At 46.0% G+C, this 14,343-nt stretch overlaps 1 protein-coding gene across 2 annotated transcripts in view; it reads right to left on the bottom strand.

Annotated features, from left to right (window-relative positions):
* The window catches only part of LOC144491702 (ubiquitin-like modifier-activating enzyme 1), a 288,773-nt gene that overhangs the window by 16,006 nt on the left and 258,424 nt on the right, over positions 1-14,343 (bottom strand). For both annotated transcript variants that reach the window (XM_078209895.1, XM_078209896.1), the window contains exon 23: positions 11,198-11,299. In XM_078209895.1, the coding sequence (XP_078066021.1) occupies positions 11,198-11,299 (102 nt within the window). The remainder of the gene's footprint in view (positions 1-11,197; positions 11,300-14,343) is intronic.

Here is a 14,343-nt window from a genome sequence, read left to right as displayed (position 1 = left end):
AAGTGGAGTCACAGGTGGACAGAGTGGTGAAGAAGGCATTCGGCATGCTTGGTTTCATTGGTCAGAACATTGAATACAGGAGTTGGGACGTCTTGTTGAAGTTGTACAAGACATTGGTAAGGCCACACTTGGAATACTGTGTGTAATTCTGGTCACCCTATTATAGAAAGGATATTATTTAACCAGAAAGAGTGCAGAAAAGATCTACTAGGATGCTACCGGGACTTGATGGATTGAGTTATAAGGAGAGGCTGGATAGATTGGGACATTTTTCTCTGAAGCGTAGGATGCTGAGGGGTGATCTTATAGCGGTCTATAAAATAATGAGGAGCACAGATCAGCTAGATAGTCAATATCTTTTCCCAAAGGTAGGGGAGTCTAAAACTAGAGGGCATAGGTTTAAGGTGAGAGGGGAGAGATACAAAAGTGTCCAGGGGGGCAATTTTTTCACATAGAGAGTGGTGAGTGCCTGGAACAAGCTTCCAGAGGTAGTAGTAGAGGCAGGTACAATTTTGTCTTTTAAAAAACATTTAGATAGTTACATGGATAAGATGGGTATAGAGGGATATGGGCCAAATGCGGGCAATTGGGATTAGCTTAGGGGTTTTAAAAAAGAAAGGGCGGCATGGACAAGTTGGGCCGAAGGGCCTGTTTCCACGCTGTAAACCTCCATGACTCTATGACAGAGCCACAGCAATGTGGTTGACTCTCAACTGCCCTCCAAGGGCAACTAGGGATGGGCAATAAATGCTGACCAGCCAGCGACGCCCATGTCCCACGAATGAATTAAAAAAAGACAGTGACCGAAGCCAGGAATTGAACCCGGGTCCCTGGCACTGTGAGGCAGCAGGGCTAACCACTGTGCCACCGTGCCACCCATTGACAAGTGCAGTTGACGGGACCGTCCTTGAGGTGAGAGGAAAGAAACACGCACAGAATACATTTCTCAATTCAATGGTGATAACGAAGGCACAGATCCCTCCCAAAATAAAGTTAATTCCTATTCAACTTTCTGGGAAGGGCGCTCCCTGCGTACGTAGCTCCATTGTACTGTAGTTGATTTAAAAATAAAGTTTCAAAAGATTAGTAGGGCAACTCTTTTCAAAGCAGCGCACCTGGCTGAAGAAAAGATGTATATTCTAACACTGCTTTTAATAATGTACTTCATCAGTTGTGTTCATTCACTGAAGTAGCAACACAATGAGGAACCTTTGATCTGGAAATCTTGGCACACCCCCCTCCCCCTCCACCAAAACATCACGTTAAGAACTTTAAGCATTTTTTAAAATTATTTTTGACTGCAGGGCTTCTTTTCTTTGATAAAGCAGAGGTACTAATAACATATCATCGTAATTCAAAGCCTCCTTCCTGCATTAGTGGGCAGACACTGTCAATTACAAAGAGTAGCGCACGCCCCGTTTGAGACACAGAGGCTCAGCTGCAGGTTTACACTTGAAATGCCAACTCCACAAAAGTTTGGCTCCTCATCTGACAGCAATGTGCTGACGTTCATCCACTTTATCAGAACTCTCACCTCAAGGCAATTGCAGGACCATTCCTGCCATTGTCCCTCCCCAAAGGATATCAACAAGTACGCTCTTTACCAGGAACCGTTAATATTTTTGTACATATATCAATACAAATATATATATATTTTTATTCATTTGTGGGACATGGGGATCCGTGGCTGGCCAGTGTTTATTGCCCATCCCCTAGTTAAGAGGAATCAGTTGACAGTAATCCCACATTGCTGTGGCTCTGGAATAACATGTAGGCCAGACCAGGTAAGGATGGCAGATTTCCTTCCCTGAAGGACATTAATGAACCAGATGGGTTTTTCGGCAATCGACAATGATTTCATGGTCATCAGTGGATTCTTAATATGAGATTGTTTTTAATTGAATTCAAATTCCACCATCTGCCGTGACGGGATTGGAACCCGGGTCCCCAGAACATTAATTGAGTTTCTGGATCAATAGTCTAGCGATAATGCCACTCGGCCGACAGACAGACACACACACACACACACACACACGTTAAAATAATAAACAGAATCTTTTTAATTGCTTGAAAGAAAATTAACAGCATATTAATGAAGAATTCAGTAACTTTAGTTGCCCTGCACGAGTTGCAAATCCTTGGCACATTAAGGATTGGTTTTCTTTACTCCATGAGGGAGATTCCGGGCCAGGCTGCAAACAATTAGAGGAAAGATGGCAGCAATTCCCACCGTCAGGCGACCGAACAATCTAGAGTGAGTGAGGTCAGCTTCATGTGCCCGCCATTTTGGTAAGGCCACTCAGGCTTGATACGCGGGAGCATGAGACACAGAAACATAGAAACAGAGTAGATAGGAGCAGGAGGAGGCCATCTGGCCCTTCGAGCCTGCTCCGCCATTATCACGATCATGGCTGATCGTCCAATTCAATAGCCTAATCCTGCTTTCTCCCCGTAACCTTTGATCCCATTCGCCCCAAGCGCTATATCCAGCCGCCTCTTGAATACATTCAATGCTTTCAATGAAGGAGTTAGTAGCACGCCAGCCTGGCGCTGTAACAACAGAATTTAATAGTGGGAACTTGAAAATCGCAGTTACTTTCCAAGGAGTCCTTCCTTGATTTGAATACGGATGTCCCATTATTTACTTTGGAACTTCAGATACCTGGGGTTAAAAACTGCTAGAAAGTGTTGCTTGGAGATTGCGTGTGCGTGTGTGTGTGCGTGCGTGGTCATGTAGCTTGGGTTTGGTCCCTACCACGATTGAGTTGAACAGAGGCCAGTGGCTGCTGCTAATGATTCAGATCAACAACAATTTGTATTCACGTGACACCTTTAATGCCATAAAGTACTTCAAAACACTTAATGGAATGCTTTTCCACCGTTCCCCTGACACTAGCGCTGTGTTATCGTTATGGAGGATTTTCAGAGTTGCACTGCAGAAACTGCTGAAGTTTGAAGTGCCCCTCCTCCAAGGTATCTCAACTAAATTTTGCCTGATAGTTTGTTCAGGGCAGGATATACTTCATCATTCAAAGTTCTCATTCCTTGTTTTCAAACCCTCCACAGCTTCTATTCCTTCTTACTGCTATTAGATTTTCCAGCCCTACAACTCTCTGAGATCTCTGTACTCCCCCAGTTCCTGCCTCGTGCTCATCCCCAATTTTAATTGCTACTCAATTAGTGGTCATTGCCTTCAGTTACTTACATGTTAATCTCCGGAATTGCCTCCCTCGATCTCCCCACCTTGTGACGATATTGTGCCTTTAAGAAATGTATTTTAATCAGGTTCCTTTGCAAGATGTTTCTAGCGGGCCCTGGAAGTTGGCGGCACAGTGATGTCTGTGACCATAGAAATCATAGAAACCCTACTGTGCAGAAAGAGGCCATTCGGCCCATCGCGTCTGCACCGACCACAATCCCACCCAGGCCCTACCCCCATATCCCTACATATTTTACCCGCTAATCCACGCATCTCAGGACACTAAGGGATAATTTTAGCATGGCCAATCAACCTAACCCGCACATCTTTGGACTGTGGGAGGAAACTGGAGCACCCGGAGGAAACCCATGCAGACACGAGGAGAATGTGCAAACTCCACACAGACAGTGACCCGAGCCGGGAATCAAACCCAGGTCCCTGGAGCTGTGAAGCAGCAGTGCTAACCACTGTGCTACCGTGCCACCCCTGTGTGCTACCAGTGTCGCGTGTGCTACCAGTGTCCTTTATTGCTGCTGAGGCAGTATAATAGAAATCATAGTGATTTTAATCTGGACTAATGCAGTGTTCTGCGGTTTTATGGTTCTTCGGGAATCACAGGGTGGAGCTTGGTTTGGGGATGATTGACAGGCCAGGTGACATGTCTGAGACAGTTTATTTTCTACAGAAAAGTCTAAGTTTTAGTATCATTTTCTTAGTTGCTGCTCGAAGCTTGTGGAAGAAGGCAATGTCTCTGTCTCTCTCTCTCCAGAGGCATGATGAGAGTTTCCGGACAGGGAAACCTCAGAGAATTGATCCAACATTCAAAGCACCAGTTCACAGCAGGTGTTAAAAAGCTGATGATCCAGCATCACATGAGCAGACTTATTTCTTTTGTGCCAAGTTTAAAGAAGGGTGTATGTCTATGGGATGGTGTTTGGCTTGGAACAACAGAGATAGCTAGCTGGTAGGAGTATACTGTATAATATTTGAATCTTGTAATTGGTAAAAAGTTATGCTAATTATTCTTGTTATATTTTAACTGGGTTCTTAAATAAATTTTGTTTGATAAAAGCTTTCTAGTGGGTCACTTGAATCATACACAAAGTGAAACATCTTGTGCTCACCCATGCCAAAATCAAATGTAAAACTTAGGGTCTCGGCCACCAGGCGGCATGGTGGCACAGTGGTTAGCACTGCTGCCTCACAGCTCCAGGGACTTGAGTTCGATTCCTGGTTTGGGTCACTGTCTCTGTGGAGTTTGCACATTCTCCCCGTGTCTGTGTGGGTTTCCTTTGGGTGCTCTGGTTTCCTTCCACAGTCCAAAGATGTGCTGGTTAGGTGTATTGGCCATGCTAAATTGCCCCTTAGTGTCCCGGGATGCGCAAGTTAGAGGGATTAGCGGGGTAAGTGTGTGGGGTTACGGGGAAAGGGCCTGGGTGGGATTGTTGTCGGTGCAAACTCAATGGGCCAAATGGCCTCCTTCTGCACCTTTTTCTATGAAAACACCTTGGGGTTTTTGGCCTTGGTTTTAACAACCTCTATACCTCTCTGTTCCTTTAAGATTTTCCTTGAAACCAAACTCTTTGACCAAGTCTTGGGGCAGGATCTTTCCATCGCCAGGATCATCCGGTCCCACCGAAATTTTGACTGGCCCGCCACATCTCCCCCAGCAGATCTGAAAAATCCCAACATTGGTCACCTGTCCTAATACTTCTTTACGTGGCTTGATGCTAAATTTGTTTAGTAACATTGCTGTCAAGCACATTGGGTTGTGTTACTTTGTTAAGGGACCTACATAAATTCAAGTTGTTGTTGCTAGGGCCTGGGAGATGTGGGAGGGTGAACTACCCGGCTTGTTGAAGTGAGGGAAGGGGTCATTTTTGTGAGTCTGTGATATTTCGTTCATTTTTTTCAGCGTTAGTTTAATTCGTTCTAATAAACTTCAGGTTAGTTAACAATGAATAATTGAATATGCTTTTCCCAACAGGAAACTGGATCAACTGCTTTTGCTGGGTTGCAAAAATCTTACACAATCTGATTGGGAAATTAAAAAATACACCAAGGGCATCACATTACAAGGGGCCAATGGCACTCTCATTGGCAGCCCATGAAAATAATTAGAGGCCAATTGAATTTGCTCCCATCCCCGTCCTCCCCTCACTGGAAGCAAAGTGCTGCAGGCAGGCTGAACCGGGGCAGTGCGGGTCCTCACTGGGGAGGAAGTCTATCCCACGGGAACTGCCAGCCATTCAGATTGGCCAGCAGTTCCTTCAGTCCTGGCAGCGCCAAGAGGGCATTAGTGGACACTGCTGGGACTGCAACCAGGAACAAGAAGAAGGCCCATGGATCTTGGATCTGGGTAAATCCAGGGTTTGGGTAATCTAGGAGGGGTGCCAGGGGAGGATGGCGGGGGGTGACGTGTCTTATGCAGCAGTGGGTAGAAAGAAAAAGGGGGGTACTATATTAAGGGGGTTGCCCTCCAAAATGCAAAGGTTCCCCCCTCCCCCCAGGGCAGGAACCCTGTCTTCCTGCCCTTTGAAAAGGTTTTTGAGAAAGTAACCTGCCCACTACTGCCCGATTGCCCATGCCAATCGTTCTAACGCGTATGGCTGGCTTGTTAACAAGCTCAGTTGGCCCCTAATTATTTTATTTAAATATGGTGGATGGGCTATCAATTTCGGCACCCCCCCAACTCCCCTCTCTCCCCCCACCGCTGTATTATGGAGGTGTGGGCACCTGCCCTATTTAAATGCCCACAGTCAAAAACACATCTGGCAGGGGCACATAAAGTGCAGCCCCAGAGTTTTAAGATATAATTTAGTAGTTCTCTTGCCTCATAAACTCCAGCCTTGTGCCAACATTAAGAGTTTAAAATAAGGTAGAGCAAAAGTGATGTCAACATTCATGGTGTAGTGACACTCCAGGTTGGTCTCCCACATTTCAGCCTCTACGAACTTGTGGTAACCTAAAACACTGCAGCCTCGCTCTCCCTCACACAAAACCCTGCTCGCCTATCACCCCTGTGTTCGCTGACCTAAGATGGCTCCCGCAGGTCAAGCGATGCCTTGATTTAAAAATTCTCATGATTGTTTCCAATTCCCTTCATGGCCAACTCCCTCCCTAATCTCCTTCAGCTCCAAAACATTCCGAGATATCGATGCTCTCCTAAGTTAGGCCAGTCGAACATCCCTGATTTTAATCGTTCCGCCATTGGTGGTCATGCCTTCAGCTGCCTAGGCCAAAAGCTCAGAAATTCCCTCCCACAAACTCTTCGTCATGCTACCTCTCTTCTTTCCTTTAAGACCCTCCTGAAAACTTACCCCTTTAACCAAGCCATCTTGCCCCAAGATCTCCTTGTATGGCTGAGCATCTCGTTTGGTTTGTAATGTTCCTGTGATGTACACTGGGATATTTTATTCCAAAAAAATGCACTGTATAAATGTAAGTTATTGATAATGGTCAGAACAGTCTTGTGTCAGCTTTCACAGTCCAGTTATGAAGCAAAATGTGGCTGCGGGGATCATTTATTGGTACAATCCTTATATCAGTATAAAAATGGCCAAGCAAAAATAACCACTCTTCACTCAGTAAGATTCCTATATTAGCACAGAGACAATTGCTGAATTGAATCCATAAATCCCTACAGTGCAGAAGGAGGCCACTATGTCCATTGAGTCTGCATCAACTCTCCAAAAGGGCATTCCCTCCCTCTACCCTATCCCTGCTATCCCCATAATCCTAGGCATTTACTGTGGCTAATCCACCTAACCTACACATCTTTGGAAATTAAGGGGCAATTTAGCATGGCCAATCCACTTAACCTGCACATCTTTGGACACTAAGGGACAATTTAACATAGCCAATCTACCTAAACGGCATATCTTTGGACACTAAGGGGCAATTTAGCATGGGCAATCCACCTAACCAGCATATCTTTGGACACTAAGGGGGCAATTTAGCATGGCCAATCCACCTAACCTGTACACCTTTGGACTGAGTGAGTGCAGGAGTATACTATTATATTGGGGTGAAGGCTATTGAACACTGGGAGTGAGAAAAATAACCCGCAACTAATGTGCGAAATTAGCTTTATTTCAAGTATTGTGGAAAGTAAAGGAGTTGTTTCTGTTTTTCCAATAGTTATGATGTTGCAAGTTGGTTACTATTCAGGCTTATCTACCCTCCTCCTCCCTTTCAAATATTGCACTGTGTCAGAACCGCATGGTTTCGTGCAAGATAAATACATATGGTTTGTTGCTCAAAATGAGAGGTTAGATTTCAATCGTATGTTTCTGCCGTGATACCAATCTCACAGCTGGCACAGCTGGAGGGGTGCCAAGATAACAGATGAACGCAAACACAGTGTAATGTGATGGCTCAGCTCTGAGGAGTCTGTGCTGTTGACAGCACCAACCTGTGTCTACCTGTATTCACCCTGTCTGACAAGGATCGTTCTCCCCCGTGACGAATGCTACCCTTGAACCTAAAATGACCCATCTGTCCATCAGGCAGGAGCTGAACTCCACTTGCATGTCTGTTCCAGATTTCTTTTGGTTGAAAACTGACATTTTCTGTCTTCTTATTATTAACTCTTTACATCTTCTTTGTATCACAGCAAAGCTGCCGTGGCATGGTGGGTAACCACCGTGGCTTTAGCCCTGTGCGTACTGAACAGGGTCTGTGTTTGTGGAAAACCACTTGCTTGTTTGGAATTTTCTGACGATGTGCGCTCACATGGGAATGGTGTCCGCCATAATCTCCCCAGTAAAATAAAGTCTAAGTGTTAGTTCATAGAGGTTTACAGCATGGAAACAGGCCTTTTGGCCCAATTTGTCCACGCCGCTCCTTTTTTTAACCACTAAGCTAGTCCCAATTTCCCACATTTGGCCCGTATCCCTCTATACCCATCTTACCCATGTAACTGTCTAAACGCTTTTAAAAAGACAAAATTGTACCCTACCTCCGCCAGCTTGTTCCAGACACTCACCACCCTGTGTGTGAAAAAATTGCCCCTCTGGACCCTTTTGTATCTCTCCCCTCTCACCTTAAACCTATGCCTTCTAGTTTTAGACTCCCCTACCTTTGGGAAAAGATATTGACTATCTAGCTGATCTAGCTAGATGTTGCAACCAAACAATTCACTCTCAGGTAAACAGCTCAGTTAAGCAACTCTCAGTAAACCCTTCAAGCATGTATGTATAAATCAGCAGCAGGAGTTGGGAAATCACAGCGTTACGTAGTATTTACAGCTGCAGTAATATCCTATTCAAGGACTTGTGGCATAGTGGGTCTCTGAGCCAGAATTTCCGGGTTCGAGTCCCACCCCAGGACTTGATAGCCGAGGAAGGTGGGTTCATAACACGGTCAAACAGGTTGAGTGTCAACCTGCAAATACTTCTAAACACGCCAATGGCAGGCAGTAAGAGCGGGAGAGACTCCTGGTCAGTCACACTTGATGTGGAGTGGCGCCCCCCCAAGCTATAAGCCCCTGGCGACAGACTAGCGACCTGTTCTGAGAGTTACTAGCTATGGAAACAGACGTTAGTGCACCACTAGGTGTGAGAAGAGAATTTAAATGGAAAAAAATATCCTAGTCAGCCCAAACCATCCAAACTGGCGTCTCCCCTTAGTGTCAGAGGTACTAGCTAGGGTAAATGCATGGGGTTATGGGGATAGAGCCTGGGTGGGGTTGTGGTCGGCGCAACCTCGACGGGCTGAATGGTCTCCTTCTGCACTGCAGGGATTCTATGATTATTTTCGATATGAGCTGTCTCTCACCCTAATTATTTTTGTGTCACCCTATTGATATATCCTTCTGTTCTTTTTCCTCTTGTATTCATCTTAACACTGTACGGTAAGGAGTTCCAAATTCTAACCACTCTCCAGACGAGATTGTTGGGTGAAATGGCATCATTCAACACCTACCTGGGGAATGTGCATTCGAAGGCACTTATTGAAGGGGCTATGTTGTGGCAATTTAGTGCGAGGAGAGAGCTGTGCATACTGATAGAACAGCTCTTAATGAATGTTATTGTATAATTAATTTAACATTTGGCAGTGTCTAGTTTGCTGGCAATTAAGGCATCCTTAAGCTGAACTTGTAGACACTTGGCAAGGTAAAAAGGGAACTTGGCTTCCTTACAAAAAAGGATCCAGACTGTATTTTATCTATACTTTTTTATCTTTGTTGGCATGTTATAGAATCGTATTTCTGAACTTGCACTCCATTTTTAATGAAAATATAACTGAATCTCCCATGGATATCATGTTGTTATAACTTGGTGTTCAGGACCGCACTGCCCAAGACCGCAAGAAACTCCAAAAGGTCATGAATGTAGCCCAATCCATCACGCAAATTAGCCTCCCATCCATTGACTCTGTCTACACTCCCTGCTGCCTCGGCAAAGCAGACAGCATAATTAAGGACCCTACGCACTCTGGGCATTCTCTCTTCCACCTTATTCCGTCGGGAAAAAGATACAAAAGTCTGAGGTCACGTACCAACCGACTCAAGAAGAGCTTCTTCCCTGCAGCCATCAAGACTTTTGAATGGACCTACCTCGCATTAAGTTGATCTTTCTCTCCACCCTAGCTATGACTGTACCGCTGCATTCTGCACTCTCTCCTTTCCTTCTCTATGAACGGTATGCTTTGTCTGTACAGCGCGCAAGAAACAATACTTTTCACTGTATACTAATACATGTGACAATAATAAATCAAATCAAATCGAAATCGAAAAGGAGAGTCCTATAGCTGGCCTTTAACTATAAACCACATTAGTGGGTTATCAGACACACATTTTTAAAGGCTCGAAAATTTGGCTGCTTCCGCCACATCCTGCCTCCGACAAGCTTCTAAGTTAGCGGAAACAAGAGCAGAGGACGCTGGAAAAACGTGGCAGGCTTGCCAGCGTCAATCAGGAGAGAAACAAAGTTAACGTTTCGAGTCATTCTGACTCTCCATCAGAACTGGAAGGAGGGAGAATGTGGAAACTGCAACACAAAGCAAAAACTTTAAGAACCAAGGGCATATGGCCGAGGTTAGAGGGGAGTGTTTTGCTTGAGGCAACATGTGCATGGAATATTACAAAAAGGAGAAAGGCGGGGGGGGGGGGGGGGAGGGTTTAAGATCAAAGAGAAAGGTCAAAATCTAAAGTTGTTGGACTCAATGTTGGGTCCCGATGGCTGTAATGTGCCCTGTTCCTCCAGTTTGCACTGGGCTTCGCTGGAGCATTGCAGCAGGTCAAGGACGGACATGTGGGCATGGGGACAAGATGCTGAGTTAACAGGTTGGATTCAGCTTTGAGTTTCTGGTATGAAAATCTATGATTCTATGAAGGGTCTTTAAACCCTGCCAGACCTCTGTGTTACCTTGTTTTGAGTGCTAAGACCCCACCCCATGGTTCCATCATTTTCTGCTGTTTATATTCACGTTTGGGTGACGCGTGGTATGAGAAACAGCTTTTGTGCTGCAGCACTGGCGTAGTGGTATTGTAACCCAGAGGCCTGGGGTAATGCTCTGGGGACCGGGGTTCAAATCCCACTGCGGCAGATGGCGAAATTTGAATTCAATAAAAATCTGGAATTGAAAGTTTAAAGATGACCATGAAACTACCATCGATTGTTGTAAAAACCCATCGGGTCTTTACCAGATCTGACCTACATGTGACTCCAGACACACAGTGATGTGGTTGACTCTTAAATGCCTGCAGGGATGGGCAATAATTGGTGACCCAGCCAGTGCCTCCCACATCCCATGAACAAGCGACATCAGAGATACTCAGACAAACAGTGCACGGCTGAGGAATAAAGAAAAGACATCAGTAGGATTTGAAATCATCTTCATGAGGTACAGCGTGAAAATCATGAGGGCACAACAACAGATGTGGTTCACGTGGTGTTTTGAACTGAAAAATGACGTGAGTATAAACCTGTGTCTGGGTCACACCGCAAAGCTAAATTTACTAAACCAAAAAACCAACAAGGAAGTTGTTGTTACCTTAAAGTAATTGAGGAATTCTGCCAGAGTCATCTCTTCACCGTTTGGTTTAATGCCTTGAACATTTATACGATCCCATATTGTCCATTCTTTGTCACGGTACTGCAACATTGAGAAGACAAAGTTATTCACATAGTTGTCGGTGGGGTGGAGGGGGGAGGGGGGGGTGGGGGGGGGGGGGGGGGGAGAGATGCGGGGGTTGTTTAAGGAGTTGCATTCAGTGAGATCATCTCAAAGCATCCGCCAAAAATAACCAGAGTAAGTGCAGAATCAAATACAGTTTGTACCCCAAACTAACTGTCTGTGTGGAGTTTGCAATTACTAGGGGGCACAGGTTTAAGGTGCGAGGGGCAAGGTTTAAAGGAGATGTACGAGGCAGATTTTTTGCACAGAGGGTGGTGGGTGCCCTGGAACTCGCTGCCGGGGGAGGTAGTGGAAGCAGATGCGATAGTGAGTTTTAAGGGGCGCCTTGACAAATACATGAATAGGATGGGAATAGAGGGATATGGTACCTGGAAGGGTAGGGGGTTTTAATTCAATCGGGCAGCATGGTTGGTGCAGACTTGGAGGGCCGAAGGGGCTGTTCCTGTGCTGTAATTTTCTTTGTTCTTTGTTCTCCCCGTGTCTGCGTGGGTTTCCTCCGGGTACTCCTGTTTCCTCCCACACTCCAAAGATATGCGGGTTAGGTTGATTGCCATGCTAAATTGACCCAGGTGTCAGGGGGATTAGTAGGGTAAATATGTGAGGTTATGGGGATAGAGCCTGGGTGGGATTGTTGTCGGTGCAGACTCGATGGGCTGAATGGCCTCCTTCTGCACTGTAGGATTCTATGATAACCGCTTCCAACCCAGAAAAAAATACCTAAATCTGTCTGTGAGTTTGACAATAGGGTCGCAGCACTTTGAAGGTAATTTGCCCTGTGAAGAGTTGTGAACCATTCAGGCTAGGTGAAAACGTGAAAACCCATTAAAGACACTTAAGCCTCAACATGCATCTAACTGGACAGAGATTGTCATGTGACCAAATCAGCCCAGGCAGAGGGAGGTGAAGGTACCAGCTTGGGAAATGTCAATTTGACATAGCGTCAGATTTTCACTATGATGGAAAGGCTGGCTCTCAGTTGTTGCAAAAACAACGAGAATGGCTGAAAGAAAAAGGGGCGGCACGGTGGCACAGTGGTTAGTACTGATGCCTCTCGATTCCCGGCTTGGGTCACTGTCTGTGTGGAGCTTGCACGTTCTCCCTGTGTCTGCGTGGGTTTCCTCCGGGTGCTCCAGTTTCCTCCCACAGTCCAAAAGACGTGCTGGTTCGGTGCATTGGCCATGCTAAATTCTCCCTCAGTGTACCCGAACAGGCGCCGGAGTGTGGCAACTAGGGGATTTTCACAGTGACTTCATTGCAGTGTTAATGTAAGCCTATTTGTGACACTAATAAATAAACTTTAAAAAAAACTTGTCTTTTCGTGGGGGATGTGGGGGGTTGTTGGTAGACTGTGGAAGCAACAAGGTTGAGAACTGCTGGTTTAAGAAGCTTGAAGTTTGTATGTAGAGTTATATGTTGGGAAGAAGAGTGAGATGGTTTGTGCTTTTCTTCTGATTTCCATGTGTCTGTTTGTACATGTATAGCGGAGACAGATACTCCACATGCAATTTAGCCCCGGGGGAAGAGACTGAACTTTACTTGTTTACTTGTGACAATAAAATCTAAGATTTCTTCAAGTTAACTTAATCTTCAGACGGTGTATTTGATCTTTACATTCCATCGCAGAATGGCTACAGCACAGAAGGAGGCCATTCGGACCGTCGCATTTAAACTGGCTCGGAGAATTTCCAAGTGTTCAGTTCCACAAATGCAACTCACCAGGAGAGAAATATCTCTGGAAAGCTGTGATGTTAAAATGTATTGTTCTAGACGGAGCCACCAAGGTTGTAATTTCGAACAAATAACTCTAACCAGCCCAGACCGAAACAATATGAATTGTCACGACAACAATTCCTCTGTGTGGGAAGCAATTTCACTATCGCCTGCTTTTGGATGCACTGGCATTTTGTCTCAAAGGTAAAGTGGGTTTGTGCTATTTAGCAAGTGTTCAGGTCAACAATAACAACAACAGCTTGCATTTATAAGTCCCTCCAACCTAGAAGAAAGTCCCGAAAATCATAGAATCCCTACAGTGCTGAGTGAGGCCATTCAGCCCATCAAATGGGCACTGACAACAATTCCACCCAGGCCTTACTTCCGTAACCCCACGTATTTACCCTAGCTAGTCCCCCTGGCACTAAGGGACAATTTAGCATGGCCAATCCACCTAACCTGCACATCTTTGGAGTGTGGGAGGAAACTCTGTGGAGCACCCGGAGGAAACCCACGCAGACATGGGGAGAACGTGCAAACTCCACACAGACAGTGACCCAAGGCCGTAATTGAACCTGGGTCGCTGGTGCTGTGAGGCTAACCAGTGTGGCGCCGTGCCATCCAAGTTGCTTCACAGAGGTGTAAGAAAGACTAGTGTTGAGCTGACTTTGCCAATATGGTACTGCCGCAGTGTTCTATGATACTTGGGAGGCCACATTACGTAGAATAGCCCCAGGTTCCCATGGCAGCCACAATACAGTTTGCTGAGGTAACTGTTGAGTACGGGCCAATGTTTTGTCCTTTGTTTTAGGAAGTAGGCTTCCATTACAAAGGTGACGGGGACGATTCTCCCAAAGAAATTCTAATTGTCGAATTCATGTAAAAACTGGAGTAAATCCTGCTGGTTTTTTCAGCGGGTGTTTCAGAATGAATCTCCCACAATCTGTGCACTGCAGAGTGCCTCAGCGTGAATCACGCTGAAAATCAATAAACAGGGCCCATTCCCGCTGGAGAGGCCGGCAGCATAGCGCTGAGTGGGCTACAACGCATGTGCCGATCTGTCAGTGCCGAGATCGGCGTCTGTGCAGTGGCCCCTGTCTGCCGGCCTCCCAATCGCTGGCTAGCCCCGCGACCCCGCATCGCCGGCAATGTGACCACCCCCCACCCCATGGCCCGATTGCTGGCCCTCCGAATGCCCGTGCCAGCCTCGACCCCCCAAGCCCCTGTCCCCAACCTGCCTCGATGTTCCCCCCATCGCTGCCCTGATCGCCTGGATCCTCTGGGGGGGGCCT

Source organism: Mustelus asterias, chromosome 3, assembly GCF_964213995.1.
Source record: "Mustelus asterias chromosome 3, sMusAst1.hap1.1, whole genome shotgun sequence".
NCBI lineage: Eukaryota > Metazoa > Chordata > Chondrichthyes > Carcharhiniformes > Triakidae > Mustelus > Mustelus asterias.
The sequence above is the reverse complement of the archived record's forward strand: the minus strand, read 5'-3'. Positions and strand labels throughout refer to the sequence as shown.